The sequence below is a fragment of the Natrix helvetica genome (genome assembly GCF_964273705.1).
Source record: "Natrix helvetica genome assembly, chromosome: 3".
Taxonomy (NCBI): Eukaryota; Metazoa; Chordata; class Lepidosauria; order Squamata; family Natricidae; genus Natrix; species Natrix helvetica.
This window is the reverse complement of record NC_138549.1, coordinates 139,974,421-139,990,884: the sequence shown is the minus strand read 5'-3', so window position 1 is coordinate 139,990,884 and position 16,464 is coordinate 139,974,421. Positions and strand designations below refer to the sequence as shown.

Genomic DNA, 16,464 nt, shown 5'->3' with positions numbered 1-16,464 from the left:
GTAAGCTTACCTAACTACTTAGATGGTTCCAAGTTTCTTTTGGTATAATACATAAGCATGGTATACCAAATTGCTCTGTGAACTAGAGTTGTGTTTAACGTACAAATCTTGAATGCTTCTATCTGCACGTCCTTATGAAAAATAGTAAAATCTCAGCTGAGATTAAATTATGATCTGGTCTAGAATGATCCAGGAGGAGAAAGAATCAACTGAGCTGCGGGCTGAACAGTTAGAGAGCCGTGTCACCAGTGGTAGCATGGAAGCCCTAAATCTGACACAGTTACGCAAGAGAGCATCCATCCCCACATCTTTAACTGCCCTATCTCTGGCAAGCTCATCCCCTCCTGTCAGTGGACGTTCTACTCCAAAACTCACCTCTCGCAGCACAGCTCAGGACTTTGATCGGATGTGCAGTATGACCCTGGTAAGAGTTGAAAAATAAATAAATAATAAAAGTGTGTTCTCCTGGGAAGTGGGATTTTTGATGGTATGCTATGTTCTTTACAATGCTGCCATTATGTCCTATAATGGTCAGCTGTATTGCCCAACCACTGTGGCCTTTAGCATTTCTAATTTGTTTTTATTTAATATCTAAAGCTATTTAGTCTAATATTACAATGCCACATTTTTTTTTCCTCTTGACAAGTCCTCCACCGTGGCTGTTGCTCATAGTTTCTCTAGTCCCAGTTGTATTGAACAATGTGCCATCTGCTCCCTAGAGTAATTTTGAGCTAACTTCCACTGTTTTTATGTCAATCTTTTGACAGCCAAGTGATTTGAGGAAACACCGAAGGAAACTACTTGTGAGTCTGTCCATTTCTTTGCTCTTCTTTGTAGATTTATATTCTTGCTCCTATTCTGTAACTGTATTTTGTCATCTTAAACAAACACAGTCTAAGTTACAACATTGCAATTGTAGTCTTATGAACAATAAAGTTATGATGAAAATATTTTAAAGAATAAAGCAATATTTACTCTGACTATTATTTGAAAATGTGTCATTCTCAGATGCAGATAAAATGTTACCATACTGTATAGCTCTAGTCCTACAGGGTTTTCCCCCCCTTCTACATATAAGTATAAATGGTCTACCATAAATATAGAGCGATAAGTATTGCAGTAATCTTTTCAAAATTAAGTTTTGTTGCTGAGAGATCATGTGTTCGCTTCAAGCCATTTAGTTCATAATAGATTGCTGCTTGAAGGTTGTAAGTAGTAGTTATTTATATATAATGGATTCATATAATTAGTACTCATATCAATTTATATAGAATCCATAAGCACATGTACCTGTGCTCATTTGTAAATTGTTAGAATGTTTACAATATCACACTTTTTCCAAGAGTGCCTCTCCTATCAGTGTGAATAAATTTATGTATTTGATTTGTTCATGTATGCTTCCAGTAAAATCATCTTGAATATTTGCTAGCATAGAAAGGCAGGGTACATATTAAACAAGTTAGTAGGTAAACTTTGAAATCCAAAAGTCCCAAATGCAGACATTCAAGATGCATCTAACTATGTAATACAGTAGGAAGTGTGTTAAAAAAGTAAATTAGACATGAAGCTTTAAAGTAAGTATATTTAGATATTAAAATATTTAAATGATAAGATTCTGTAGGGCAAAGAATAGGTGGACAATAAAAAGCACACAGTGCTAATTTCCCATAACTATGTCACATCCCATAAACAGATTACACAATATTGCAAGTCTTAGGCTGCAGATAGAGGACATTTTTTCGTGAGAGGTGATGAAGTTGCAAACTAGGTTTCTCTTCATTGTATTTCTGCTTATTTAAATTGGGGCTTGGAGTTTGATATTAAATCCAGTTTTCCCTTGAGGAATGCTGTTCTTGCCCTATTCCTGCTATTTCTTGCATGCTTTCACCTGCCTCTCCCTTTTATGCATCTTTGCATTCAACTAGAATGCCTGATGATTCTATGCTCAGAATAGGTTTGTGGCCAATTCCTATTTTAGAAGTAGTTTTTCTCTGCTAGGGGGTTATAATTTATTTATCTTATAGAAAGGCCTCTGCTCTTTGTTCCTGGATGCTTAAATAACTAGGTTTGCAGTGTCAAACTATGTTTAAGAATAATGATTTGTGTTCTGAGATATGCTGAATTGGTTTCTTTGCTGATTTGCCAGTTCAGAAATTTCTATGAGTGAGAATTGTGAACATATTTTTATGAGGCAGTAACAGTGGCTTTGTTCAAGACCAAATTCTTGTAAAACAGTGTGGTGTATTAATATATCTTCCATTTTTTTTGAATGACTTTTCTATTATTTTCAGTTACGTTAGCAGTACTCCTTAAACTGTACTTCTGATGATTTTGAATAGGCAGTTTCTGCAGGGTACTTCTTTCAGTCCTGATGAGAGGGTCCCAGGTCCTTTGCTTAGCTAGCAAATTCGCTGCTCCCATCTGACAAAATGTATTAACAATTGTTATTTCAAAAATAATCCTTGTGCCCATAGAGTACTACTTTGTATATGATTCATTCAAATCTAAAATAGAAGTACATATGAATTTCTGTTTAAATGATAGCAAGTCAGAGCCTCCTGTCCTGATTGCTACATATTGCAGACTTCATATTGTTAATGTGTCAAAATATGCCTTCTCCTTCCTGTTGCTGTTGACTGTATTGCCTCATATTATGATCATATCATTCCAAAGAACACTCATAATTATAACTTGACCATTCAGTCCTCTTGTTGAGCATAGAGTAAGCAGTAATTCCCATGATTTTTTTTATTTGGGGTATTTTAATTGTATTCAATTATTTAGGGGTTTTTAAACATTGTGTTTTTAATTGTTTTTATTCATCAGCTCACCTCCTCCTTGTATATGTTTTGGTATACGTTTTTGTTATATGTATGTTTGTCTATATATTTATTTCCTATGTTTTATTGTACGCCGCCCCGAGTCCTTCGGGAGAGGGTGCGGCTAAGAAATAAATATTTATTATTATTATGATATACTTGATGCATGTGATTCTGTTCTGTCTTCTCCTTTAACTAATTAGCAAGTTTTTGATAAGCGTAGTAGAGATTGGAGGAAAGTTTTTAGACAGGAATCTCCTGTCTAAGTCTGAGTTTACCTTATCTGTTCAGTCACCAGCTGGTCGAGATGAGAGTCGAGAAGATAAAACAACCATCAAATGTGAGACTTCTCCTCCTTCTTCACCCAGGAGCCTTAGGCTGGAGAAACTTGGACATCCTGCTTTTAGTCAAGATGAAGGCAAGAGGTATACATGTCTGGGAAGGGGACAGAGGCAATCTGTCATTTTATAGGCTGTCAGTTATGTTCAACTATATGAGGTGAAAAGGCAGATATTATAAATAAGTGTTTTCAAACTTTTGTTCTATTGAATTGGGATAGATAGAGAAGTTATTTATTCAGTACACTACATCTATAAAAACTTCTTGAAGAATGTGCCTAATACTATTTTTTCCTTTTATGTGGAGGAATAATAGACACGGAGGATTCTTCTCAAACAGCATTGTTGGAAAACATTTAACTGTTTAATCATCTTGGTTGTATATTTCCATGTTTCACAAACATATTGGAGTTGGTATAGCAACACTCTTGAAGAGTGATAATACTTTGTGATAATACTTATGGCTGCCGTAGACGTTTACCAACTGGGTGCAGGCTTTGAAACACAGCTGCTGCCATTCCAATTTGAGAGTTAATATCCTTATCTACCTTCATCGATAGAGATAAGTAAATTGTTGGACTTGTTCTATAGACGGGCCATGGCCTATTATAGGCATATTATTCTGAACCCTTCTGATTTGCATTAACTTGTTCTCATAATTTATATGTTAGCTAATCTAGTTGGACTCATTATCTAAACTAGTGGTCATTTCTTGCAAGCACCCCTTTGTTTTCACTAAGCAGTGTAATGTTATCTGCAAAATCTAAATCTATTAGATGGATTGTTGCCCATAGGATTTCAAAGCTAGGGTTATCCATTGCTTTATTCATAACAAGTACATAGAGAGGAGAAACGAGTGATACAAGCATCCCTGTCTTACTCGTGTATTGATGTTAAAGAAGGTTGTGTTGCCAGATTCCATTTGTACACAGCAGCTGGAGTTATAATACAGGTTCTTAAAGCTGTTGATAAAATGTTGAGGAATACCATAGAACTTTACAATATTCCATAGTGATTCTCAATGAATTGAGTCAAACGCCTTTTTGAAGTCAATAAATTTAATTACCATTGGCTTCTGGAAACCTAAACTCTGTTCAATGATATTTCCTAAGGTCAGGAACTGGTTGTTGCAGGAGCGTCTTTTCTTGAATGCAGCTTGTTCTTCACATAGATGTACATCCACTTGATGCTCCAATCTCCTGAGCAACACAAGGCATAGAACTTTTCCCTTTCCAAGGACTGATAGCAATGTTATGCCCCTCCAATTGTTGCAATCACTGAGATTTCCTTTCTTTGATACTTTGATGATGATAGAATGGTAATGGATAGAAAATCAGTTAATGGAAGTCTTATTACAGTAAATAACATTCAGAGCATAATAGTCTATAACAGAATATCTTGGGGTTCTTTTCTGGGTTCTAACTATTCTAGCTAAATAATTCTTTATATATGAAAGATTTATGCACCTGTTATTCCACAGAATGAATTTCGGATACACGTTTCAGTTTTGTTTTCTCTAGATGTTTTGCACTGCTATCCTTTCCCCCAGACAGAGATTAGTTGAATATGGTCTCTGAGAAGGGTATTTTGAAAAGAGGTGTGTGTGTGTTTGTGTGTGTGTGTATGTATGTGTAATGAGGCTGATCCCAAGTGGAGGACCTTAACTTCACTATTTATAATGACATCATGAACTTTTCTTTCCTATCCTTTTAGTTCTCTAGAGGATCAAGCAAGTAACCCCAGCAGCAGTAATAGCAGCCAGGATTCACTGCATAAAGGCTCCAAGAGGAAAGGCATCAAATCTTCAATTGGACGCTTGTTTGGAAAGAAAGAAAAAGGGCGCTTAATCCAACTGAGCAGAGAAGGCGCTACTGGACAAGGTAATTGATTCTCTTCACCTTTTCTAAATAAAGGAATTCCACAAATTTCGTGGAAGCTGATTATTTAGCAGAGGGGGCTGTCTTTCTCTGTCCTTGGAAGAGCAGAAAATAATAGGATGGAAACAATAAACATAGAACTGATAATGGCAGTTAAATTTCAGTTTTCCTCAGTTTTGCAAATTCCAGGATTATATTTTCATTTTATTGAATTGTTGAATATTTTAATACAATAAAATATAATAGAGGTAGAGATCCATCAAAGGCATTAGAAAGAAATAATACAACGCTGTAAAATGTATGTTGATAATATCCTATGTATATCAATAAATTGTCAGCCATTGGCCTATCAATATTATTGTAGTTACCAGATCTTCTAAATAGGAATTTGAACTATGAATTATCAGAAGCAGTGAATAAAGCTAATGACTTGATCACATAGAACTCCTGGATTGATAAGGAGCGGCGTAGCTTGAAAGTACTGTTGGAAGTTATCACCCAGCCCTCTCCCAGAAAAATGAAATATCCTAGGAAATATTGAAAAGGCAGAATATTTCTCTGGATGTGAAAAGAAACATGTTTCAAAAAGACAAGGTAACTCCCTGCAGCTTCCTGCCCCCACCTTTTGTCCATGAGCCATTAAAGCCCGAGCTAGTCCACTTTACATAATAAAAGACTGGATGGGAATGAAGGCATATTAATATAAGCCTTTACTCAACTGACCACATGGCATCTGAACTCAAACCTGGATTCAAAACTCAGCCTAGAGGATTGCCCCTGCATGGGCACATGTGAGTCTGAAACCAATCAGAATACATTTCTTACACAGGAACAGGAAACAGTTAGGTGGGGCCAAACAGATTATAAAAAGCCCTGCAAGCCCTTCTTCGACCCTTCTTCCCTTTTCTTCTTCATCACCCAACACCTGGAAGCACGTGATCACCTTTTTCCCCAGGACCTCCAGCCATGCGGTCCTGTCCTCCATTAAAACATTAAACCATCTTTGTAAGCAGCCTCCATTCCTCCAGTGTATTTTTCCCCACTTGGGAGCGAACCCAGAAGGACATTTCTTCCAACAGTACAATAGCGGAAGCAGAGGAATTGGCTAAAGGAGGCCCTTGATTCATTCAAGTTTTTTATCAGGATGGAAGAAGCCATTTATACCAATGAGTCCAATCCCCTGATCAGTATATGAATCCAAATTAAAGCATACTGAAGTAGCTACCTGTCCTTTTAACATTTGTACTGAATAGATGCCCAACACCCTTTTGGATGATTGTTTCAACTGCTTACTTCGAGACTGAATATGAGAAATAACAAAAAAATGTTCACCCTTTTTAATATACAGTATGGGAAACTGAGCACCAATCTTATTTCTAATCTTATTCATAAATATAATCTATCTTTCTATTTACCTAAATTAGTATCTATTATTGCACAGCAGGCTGTGAACAAAAATTACTGGATTAGATCACTGGTGGAAAATTGAAAAGTTTTGAAACAAGGAAGGACTAGGAGTACAAACATTTGCAAAAGCATCCCATAGTTTAGCAGTCAATGAAAATGACAATATGGTATGGGGTTTACAGAATTATCCACAGAAGATTTCAAGAACAGGAAATAAGATTTTGGGGATCCTGTTTATTTTTGTGTGTTTGCATCATCGGGTGCTGTAACCTTCAACCCGCTTTCAAAGACTGGGAATGAATCAGGATGGCTGATAGTAATCTAATTAGGCTTTAGTAAATACAGTGATGGCAAGGGGTCATAGACCTGGATGTTGGAAAGTAATAATGTATGAGGCCAGTAGAAGGGAAGGCATGGAAGCAGAAGTGGAAAGGTCTGGATTGACAGGATTATGACAAATTTAAGGAAGAAAGGGCCTAAAGTAGGATGAATTGGTTTCATCCCAGCTTAAGTCCTTTCTTTCTTAAATTTTTCATATTCCTGTCCATCACACCACAATAAAACAGTGGTTACTAATATTCACGAAGAAAGTGAAACATTGGGTGAGAATAATTTTATAATTGTGTATATTTAGGATTTAGTGTATTATTGTGGTACTACAAAAACAATCTTTGTCTATAGTCGGATTCTCATGGATACTGTCAAATATCAAATCTTCAACCTTAAATTAAGCTAAGTAAAGCTTCCTACTCTTGGCAGATTGAATTACTGTGTTTAAATTTATTGATATCAAATTGAATTTCCTGAGTAGGCATAAATTAGTTTCTGTTTTTGAAGGTTTTTTTTAAAGGTAGTACTAGTATATAGCACGAGGAGTTTGTAGTCTAATTCTTCATCTATTGTGTTTCATAGTTTTCCTAACAGATTCAGAAATGAACCTACAGGACTCTCTTGGTCTTGGCAAGCTAGGAGCACAAGCAGAAAAAGATCGACGACTCAAAAAAAAGTGAGGAAAGTTGTATTTACTGTCTTAATCAATATTGTAACAATTAGTGGAAATTTATGTCTTGATTTGGGTATACACTTGATGAATTGCAGCTCATTGTAGAATATTTGGGAAATATTTTAGCACAAGTTTTCACATTGATTGGACTGAATTATCATCCTAGAATAAACTAATTTCTTTCCTGAAATACATTGTAAGAAAAGTTTAATTAACTACTTTGTGAGAACTATTCTGTTTCCCCCTCCTGAAAGAAATACTTTATAACATTTTTCAAGTTTCTTAAAGAAACAATTTAAATAAACAGAAAGATGGAGATATTTGTGGATGGCAGCTTAAGAAGAAAGAGGAAGATCTGAAACTTCATGATTCTCATCTTTCAAAGGCTTCCTTCTCTACATTGTGAAACTGTTATACAAGGATTATCACAGTTTATCAGAATAGATTTGCCTGTCACTATCTGGGCAAATGATCAAGACATATCTCTTTCAGAAACTCCTAAGAGCCTATTCAGTTAAAACAAAACTTGGTTTAATTAGAAAAAAACTAAACTAAAAAAAACATTTCCCCAGATTTTTTATAACCAATGGTCCAGGTCTCACATCTAGCACCCACTCACTTCCTAGAATATGATAATTCTTTACATAGAAAGTTGACTCCTGATACTAAAGACCACCCTTCCACACTCATATGTAACTCTATAGCTGCTATCTTCCAACTAAAACTTAGACAAGAAGTTTGTTAACTCTCTTTTGCCAAGGAATAGAACCAATTTTCTTTAATGATGCCAGCTGCTCATTCTTGTGTCTTATGCCAGAGCACATGTGGTATTGAACAGCTGAGATGTACGAAGGAAGCATGTTACCAAAATGTCTATCGGTATTCATACTGGAAAGCTGTTGCTAGCTTTCCAGTTTTGCTCAGTGAACTCAATGATCAGGATAAAATAATACCAAATGACATTGACTGCATATTGCATGCTTTCTTGTTGCCACATTCTGTGGGACAACTTGCTAAATTTGTTATCAACTGTTTAGATATAATTTCAGTGTTGGGGTTTTGTTTGTTTTCTGGAGGAATGCACAGCTAGTAAGAACTGTTGTATTTCATGTCCCTTTCCAGACATGAACTTTTGGAAGATGCTAGAAGAAGGGGTATTCCCTTTGCTCAGTGGGATGGGCCAACTGTGGTCTCCTGGTTGGAGGTAAGCTTCTTTTACCTACTCAGTTTAGTTAATGATGTTTGGCTAGGTAAACTGTGTTCATAATGGACTGATATATTTGGAAACTGGTGTTGCATATCTAGATTTAAGGCAAATGAAGACATTTGGGGACAGTATCTGCAAATAGGATTTCCATTTTACACATTCATAGTGTGAGGATCTGGAGTTTTATCGTCATTTTGAATTGACTTTGCAATATAATCACATGCCCGATCTTTTTATCTGTGCTGTGTTGCAAAGTCTGATTTTTAATTTCCTAGGATCATTTTTTAAGCAGAGGCATGTGACTGTGTGTGTAATAGCAATAAAAGTGAGCAGGCAAGATATGGAAGATTTTGGCTACTCACTGCCCTAAGGGTAAACTGACAACCTTTCTCAAGTTTGAAATATATACATATATTTATAATGTGACAAACTTTGATTTAAACTGTATTAATAAGAGAAATAACTTTCTCTTTGGGTCCTATCAAATTTAAGTAAAAATGTTGAAAGATTATGTAAATATAGAACATACGGTAGATATTTTTTGAATATTGTTGTTTTGACTACCCTTCCCAAATGTTAATAATTCAGCATAATGTGTCTTATACCATGAAATGTGGGGATGATAGAAGAAATATACAGCATTGTCATGAGAATGTATGTCATAAGAATAAGAAGAATTTAATAGTCAGTCAAAATCTCATATTTCAATGCTTTTGTTCTTTGTAAATTCTTAGTATGTGACATTTGTGCAGTTCAAAATGCAGACTCATCTCTGGCCTTTTATGTTGTAGCTTTGGGTGGGCATGCCTGCCTGGTATGTTGCAGCTTGCAGAGCTAATGTGAAAAGCGGTGCAATTATGTCTGCCTTGTCAGATACAGAGATCCAGAGGGAAATTGGAATTAGTAATGCCCTTCACAGGTTAAAACTGCGCTTGGCAATCCAGGAAATGGTGTCTCTCACAAGCCCTTCTGCTCCACCCACCTCCAGAACAGTAAGCACTCTACCTTGGCTTCTTGGGATCTATAATTTGGGATTTCTTTCCATATTTAACACTAGATGTAAAACAAACACATAGGCCTTTAGTCAGACTCGAGACTGCAGGTCCTCTCTAGGATTTGAATGAAAATGGAAATCCCCATATTCCTCAGAGAAAGTCAATTGTATATTATCCTTTCTGTCCCTTTGGAACAGGGGTGGGTTCCTGCCAGTTCTAACCTCTTCTATAGAAGAGGTTCCACAAATCTACAGTGCCGTTTAGAACCGGTTCCAGCTCCCTCCCCCCACCCATCCGCACATCATCAAGATGAAGAGCGAGAGGAGGAATTCTGGGAGTTGAAGCCCACAAGTCTTAAAGCTGTCAAGTTTGAACACCCCTGGGATTTTTTTTCTAAAGGGTTAGGGGTGCAAGGGTCTTGTAACTTGACAGCTTTAAGACTTGCACACTTCAATGCCAGAGTTTCTGAGCCAACATTTTGGTTGCTAAGCAAGAGCGTTGTTAAGTGAGTTTCACCACATTTTGCAAGTTGACCATGTCCACCAGTCACATGGCTGGCAAGCCACTCCCACCCAGTCACATGGCTGGCAAGCCACTCCCCACCCGGGCACATGGCCGGCAAGCCACTCCCACAAAGCAAGCCACACTTACAGATGAGGTTCTAAAAAAATTTGAAACCCACCACTGCATTGGAATATATGTTTGTAAAATCAGTAAAGGATATTGTGCCTTTTTCATTTCTCTATACTTGCCAGAAATAATTTCACAACAGCTTTATATGAAGTGCTGCGTTACTGTTATTATTCCCATTTGTAAGTTGACTTTCTGGCAACTTAAATGTGCATTATTAGCAGCTATGCCAGCTATTGCAAGATGGGTTGGGTTTTGGTGAACAATGCCTATTTCTTCCTGAAATGTAATGATGTACTTGCTTTGTGTTCCCTGCTTGCTGTGTGAGAAATATTAATACTTTAGGCAGAAACATATGGAACATTATGTATTGAGATTCTTTCCTGTACCCACCCAACAGGAAGAGCAGGTAATATGCTTAAAATGGAAGAAACAGACTATAGTTGTAGGTCTTTTAATGTGGAATTTCTGAAAGGTACTTCCTTTACTCTACAACAGCTTGATACTATAACAGTCGATGTTTACCAGCTGAGAGAAAATATCTATTACAAAACCATAATTAGCATTTGATAGGAGTGTCAGCAGGGTATTAGGAAAGAAGTCAAGATGGCAGATACCCCTGGTATTTGGATAGAAGATCTTCAGGGAATTCTAAGGCTATAGGCTATGATATTGTGCAATAATGCTAGCTACTTCAATATCTTGTAAAAGAAAATAAGTTGTTTCCAGGAGTTGAGTTCAATTCAGGGGAGCTTTTAACTGTTTTTGACATTGTCACAACTATTGACTCTATGGCCTAAGCTATGGCTACAACACTGGTTTTCAGTTGAAAAGTTTTATTGAATATTCCTTGCTTTCTGATTCATGTGTCATATTTTCACCCTAGTCATCTGGAAATGTCTGGGTTACTCATGAAGAAATGGAAACCATGGCTCCTTCAACCAAAATGGTAATTTGTGTGTGTGTAAGAGAATTCTGCCATCTTGTCCTCATTGTAAGCGACAGGAAAATAATTTTGCTTCTGATTAAAAGAAAAAAGCTCGATTTTCACCAAGCAATTGAATTCTTTGGCTTAGATAAGAAGAATAATTGAGATGACCTAAGGGACTAATATCAGTTGTTCCAAGCCGTGTTGGGAATTCTGAAAATAGTTGGAAAGACAGGGCCTAAGTGGCCAAAACTCCAAATACGCCTTTTCCTATGTGATATAAATGATCTACTTCATGTTCAGAAAGCCAACCTGAATGAAAGTGTGTAGTAACTGATTTGTTCTAGTAAGAGGGTCTTTTGTGATATGTTCTGGCACTAGGCTGTGTTCTGACTCAGCCTTAGCAGAAACAAGAAATAGACTTATTGTCCTGAAAACCCCCTCTTTATTTATCTCCTGTGAATTAATGGCATTCACACACTGAAAAGTCCAGGCAATAATCCTTCAAAAAGTTAATTGCAGTAACAGGCCTTATCAGTTCTTAGAGATAATTGCCAGGCCAGGAGCTTCCAGCCGTAAATAAAGCTGCGTCCAAAATGCAAACGGCTGTCTCCCACAACCACCACTCCCCTTTCCTTCTATTTATTCCCCTGCTAGGGAGGGGCCATTCAGCATCCACGTGTGCCTTTCTTCCTGAGTCAACTCCTTGTCCTCAGTTGTTCTCCTCTCCTAACAGTTCTGACATACGTGCATCTGAAACAGGCCCCAGCTATTCTTCCTCCCCACTTATCTCAGCTTCCATAGGCAGCTGCCTCTCCAGTGGCTGGGAAATGTCAGGCGGCCCTGGCTCTTTCTCTGCTTTCGACACAGAGCATCCATCAGAGTCTTCTCCAGACTCTAGAACTGGCCCAAGTTCCTCCTTATCAGAGTCTGCTACCAGATCCACTGGCAGCTGGCGGGCCACAACAGGCTGGCTGTACAGCTAGTTTACTTACTGCACTAATATTTGTATGTTATCACCAGAGCGAGTCAGCGGATAAGTCACTTGTTCTTATTCAAGTGGAAATGAGTGCATTATATCAAAAAATTGAATATGTTATATACAGAAATAAAAACTTCCATGTTTAGATAGGAACAAGAGAAATATGCTCACCTATCTGATCTTTTTGTCTATTTAACTATTTGTGTGGATAGCATGTCTTTAAGTATGCATGCTTTTTGTGACTGTGTGTGGCATTTTGTTTAAATCCGTTCGCAGCTCTGGAAACAAATTGAAGTGGTTTATTATGACAGAAAATGCAGAATAAATGTTTCTTTATAGATAAGCAAAGAAATACATTAGTTGTGCTTAGTGAAAACAAACATCCAAATCACAATTTGGGCAAAGCCAATTGTAAGATTACCAGTTTGGCACTTCACTTTGATAGCTCCTTAGTAACAAGAATAATTAACCCAGAGTTTTGTTTGTTTTCAAAACTTTCTTGAGAGAGCAAAATGCCAACCACAATGAGATCCTTTAAATTAGAAATGGTGAATAATGGTAGCCTCTTACTTGTAACTGTGTTTATGTGACAGTTTTTTGATCATGTTGATGATAGACAATGCCTCTGCTTTATTGGGGAAGGGGAGAAACAGATATGCTTTATTGGGGAAGGGTTTCATGTGGTATCTGACTTTACTTATTTTATTGACATGCTGCACATTTAGGATACTGAGGAAGGCAGTTGGGCACAGGTGAGACTCCTGCATTACTTTGTGGGTCCCCTGTCCTCCCCGTACTGGAAATACAAAACTCAGTAATTTCCAGTGAAATGGAGATACGTACCATCTGATTATATCAAATTGTCTTTTTAAGCAGTTCTCCAGATTCATTTAAGATCCTGTTGGAGAATAATGGAAACAAATGCAGAATATTTGAAAATCTTCCTCTACTTCCTTTTAGTTGCTATTGTAGTACCTTACTATTTTATCCAAATGGGAAGCTAGTCATATTTCATTTAATAATAACTAATTACTTGTCAAGGATATCAACATATAAAATCTACTACATTGATTTTATTGGTGCTTTTCATTTAATTTTAGCATTACTTATGCCTAATCAGATCCTTTATTCTTCCTGTTTTCCCATACAAACAATTAATATATCTCTAGTATGTTCTTTAACTTTCTTTTAAAAAATCAGATATCTCTTGTTTGACAAGCTGAAAGTAAAGAATCCTGTCAGGAATAAATAGGGAATAGTTCTCTTTTATTTTCAGATTTTGCTTCTTTACTACTGAAAATTTTGTTAGCTAATAGGACAGATCTTTGACAGATAAGATCTTCTGAACCAAAATTTCCAGCAACTCTGTTGCTTACTTTATTTATTAATTGTAACAAATCCTATTTCACTGTGTCTTCAGACTCAAATAAAATTAACATTCACATAAAAATATCCTTCAGATAAGTTGCACTATTAAAAAAGCTATGCAGTGTATTTATTCCTAAGATATTGAAAACAGAATATAGATGCTTTATTTGTGTTTAAGGTTTTTGAAGTATGGCATACCTACATTACAACATATAATGTGCATGGTTAATAATATTCAGGCAATCGATTTGAGATTTTGTTACAACTCTCAAATGTATGTCATGCTGTCATATATTGAAAAATGTATTTCAAGCTATATTATTTAGAAGTTACAATTTTTATTTGAAAATAGTTCCTCAACAAAAATTGTTGGGGTAATAGAATTATTTCAGATCTACTGGAAGTGATCCTGTAGCATTTTAAAGCTGCTATATCACTTATTTCTGTGGCACAACTCACTAGTATATTTCATTAGGAATTTTAGATCTAAGATAGAAGATTTCAATGATCTCTGGTAGTTTTTCTCTACTAAAACATTCTAACTCCAATCTGTAGGCCTCCCACTCAGGATTATTTCAGTATTGCTAATAGGCATATTTATATGTGAAAGCTAATTTGGTGTGGTGATTAAGGCAACAGGCTAGAAACTGAGAGACTGTCAGTTCTAGTCCCACCTTACACACAAAGCCAGCTGGGTGATATTGCAACAGTCTTTTTCTCACAGTCCCAGGAAGGAGAAAATGGCAAACCACTTCTGAAAAACCTGGCCAAGAAAACTCTAGGAACTTTTTTAGCCAGTCTTTGAGAGTTGGACACCGTTAACCAACAGGAAAAAAACCCAATTATATGCCATGTGTATGTTATTTGCTTTTTCTTTTTAAAATTTCCACAGACTCTGGCTTATGGAGACATGAACCATGAATGGATAGGGAATGAATGGCTTCCTAGTCTAGGTCTACCACAGTATCGCAGTTACTTCATGGAATGTCTTGTGGATGCACGAATGTTGGATCATCTGACTAAGAAAGACCTTCGAGTACACTTGAAGATGGTAGACAGTTTCCATCGGTGAGCAAGTGTTCTTGAGACAATACAGTATCTGAAGCACTCTTGCAATTACCTTAAATTCCTATAGTCAAAGGGTATTTTTTCAGGTTGAGGTCCATATTTCGCTTTGGAGGATAGGGCAATATTCCAAAAAAGAGGTGAAGCCTAGACAGACCCCAAATCTGATTGCATTTTATTCAAGAGGGTTGTGCAGTGCTTTGAATTCAAAGGCAAGAAAGAGTTTGGGAACGTGCCAGGGTACAAATACAGCAGTTGTCTGAAACTTTTTAAATCAAACACATCTTTTTGGATGGGGAAAAAAAATGAAGCTGCTTCAAGTAGCTGCGTAAAAGTGCTTCATGGCTATGTGCTCAACACTTTTTTGCCTTTAAATCCGAAGCACTAAGTGACTGTATGTTTACATTTAAATTATTTAAACACAATTAATATATTTCTCTGCAGTTACTGTATATGTTTAATAGTTATAATTGATCATATTAACCAATACATGATGTACAATGACAATAAAGGCTATATTACTACTATTAAAATTAACATAATTAAATATTTGAAAAAAAAAGTAAACATCTCTGAAACCATATCCTAAATTTGATTTAAAGTTGAAATTTAAATAATAACTTTGGATAAATAATAAATTTTATACAGTTATTCCCCATGTATTTAATAACTTTCTGCTTCTGTTACAATAAAAAAGCTACAGTTTAGTGACAGCTTGTGGAGAGGCTCTGGAAACTGCATCCAATGCTTTTGAGAGTTGCATGTGATCCTAGAAGTTCAACTTGTACACTCTGGCTTTTATCAATCCTTCCTTTGAATGAAGAGCAATAATGACAGGCATGGTAAGAGTTTTTTAGGCTGAGTAGTAGCATATCCCATAAATATTAAACTCTCAGGTTATAGTGCATTAAAGCCAAAAATCAGAAAACTGGATGAATAGTGTAGACAGTTCAGTATTTTTGAAATAGTGTCCAAAGTAGCTATGTATTTATGCCATTGGCAAAAAATACATATTCACATGCACACCTCTTGAAAGTAAAAGTGGTTGGAAAATTAATACGCCTTGTTCTAAGTATTGCATTGTTGCAGAACAAGTCTCCAGTACGGGATTATGTGCCTCAAAAGACTGAACTATGATAGAAAGGAGCTGGAGAAGAGGCGGGAAGAAAGCCAGCATGAAATCAAAGGCAAGTAGCAATTTAGAAATGAATTCAAGGCAAGCTTGCAAAAATATAGTTGTAGTGGAGTCACAAGAAGGAGAAGCTGTTTCCCAGAAGGTAAAGTGACAGTAGAATTTGAAATGTCTGGAGGCAGAAAGACAGCCATACCCTCCCTAGCAATTCTCAGAGTATAACAGAATAGCCGAGTTGGATGGGATGTTGGAGGTCTTTCTAACCCTATACTATTTCAAACAAAATGGTTGTTCAATCTTTCCTTAAAAACATCCAGTGTTGGAGCAGCCACAACTTCTGGAGGCAAGCTTCTGGAGGTTTACCTATTTTATTATTTCAATTAATTGCTTTAGTTTGGTAATATACTTTTTGTAGGTGAGCAGCAATAAAAGAATTACTCAGAACTCCAATTAAGGTTCCTGGTTCTTTGGACATGACTTTAGTTCAGGTTTTGAATTATATATTTTTTAAATTTGCTTTTTCTTTCTATTTTTCAAAAAAGTCAAAGCTCTTTATGAAATATAGACCCATTTTTAGTCAATGAATCAATTTTCCAAGTTACAGAGAGTAGAAATATTCCAGAGGCTGTCTCATTATTGACTTTTCAGCAGGATTTGTTGTGCATGAAATCTGTCTCAGATTTGTCACTTTAATCTTTTTAATATATTTATAT

General features: G+C 36.3%; 1 protein-coding gene across 5 annotated transcripts in view; it reads left to right on the top strand.

The window, feature by feature from the left end:
* Window positions 1-16,464, top strand: part of PPFIA4 (PTPRF interacting protein alpha 4) — a 125,072-nt gene that overhangs the window by 98,758 nt on the left and 9,850 nt on the right. For 3 of the 5 annotated variants that reach the window (XM_081947491.1, XM_081947489.1, XM_081947490.1), the window contains exons 16-26: window positions 184-424; window positions 768-803; window positions 3,111-3,244; window positions 4,871-5,037; window positions 7,354-7,447; window positions 8,567-8,648; window positions 9,443-9,643; window positions 11,163-11,225; window positions 12,912-12,938; window positions 14,447-14,622; window positions 15,709-15,806. In XM_081947491.1, the coding sequence (XP_081803617.1) occupies window positions 184-424; window positions 768-803; window positions 3,111-3,244; window positions 4,871-5,037; window positions 7,354-7,447; window positions 8,567-8,648; window positions 9,443-9,643; window positions 11,163-11,225; window positions 12,912-12,938; window positions 14,447-14,622; window positions 15,709-15,806 (1,319 nt within the window). The remainder of the gene's footprint in view (window positions 1-183; window positions 425-767; window positions 804-3,110; window positions 3,245-4,870; window positions 5,038-7,353; window positions 7,448-8,566; window positions 8,649-9,442; window positions 9,644-11,162; window positions 11,226-12,911; window positions 12,939-14,446; window positions 14,623-15,708; window positions 15,807-16,464) is intronic. The other 2 variants (XM_081947493.1, XM_081947492.1) reach the window with 1 other exon arrangement.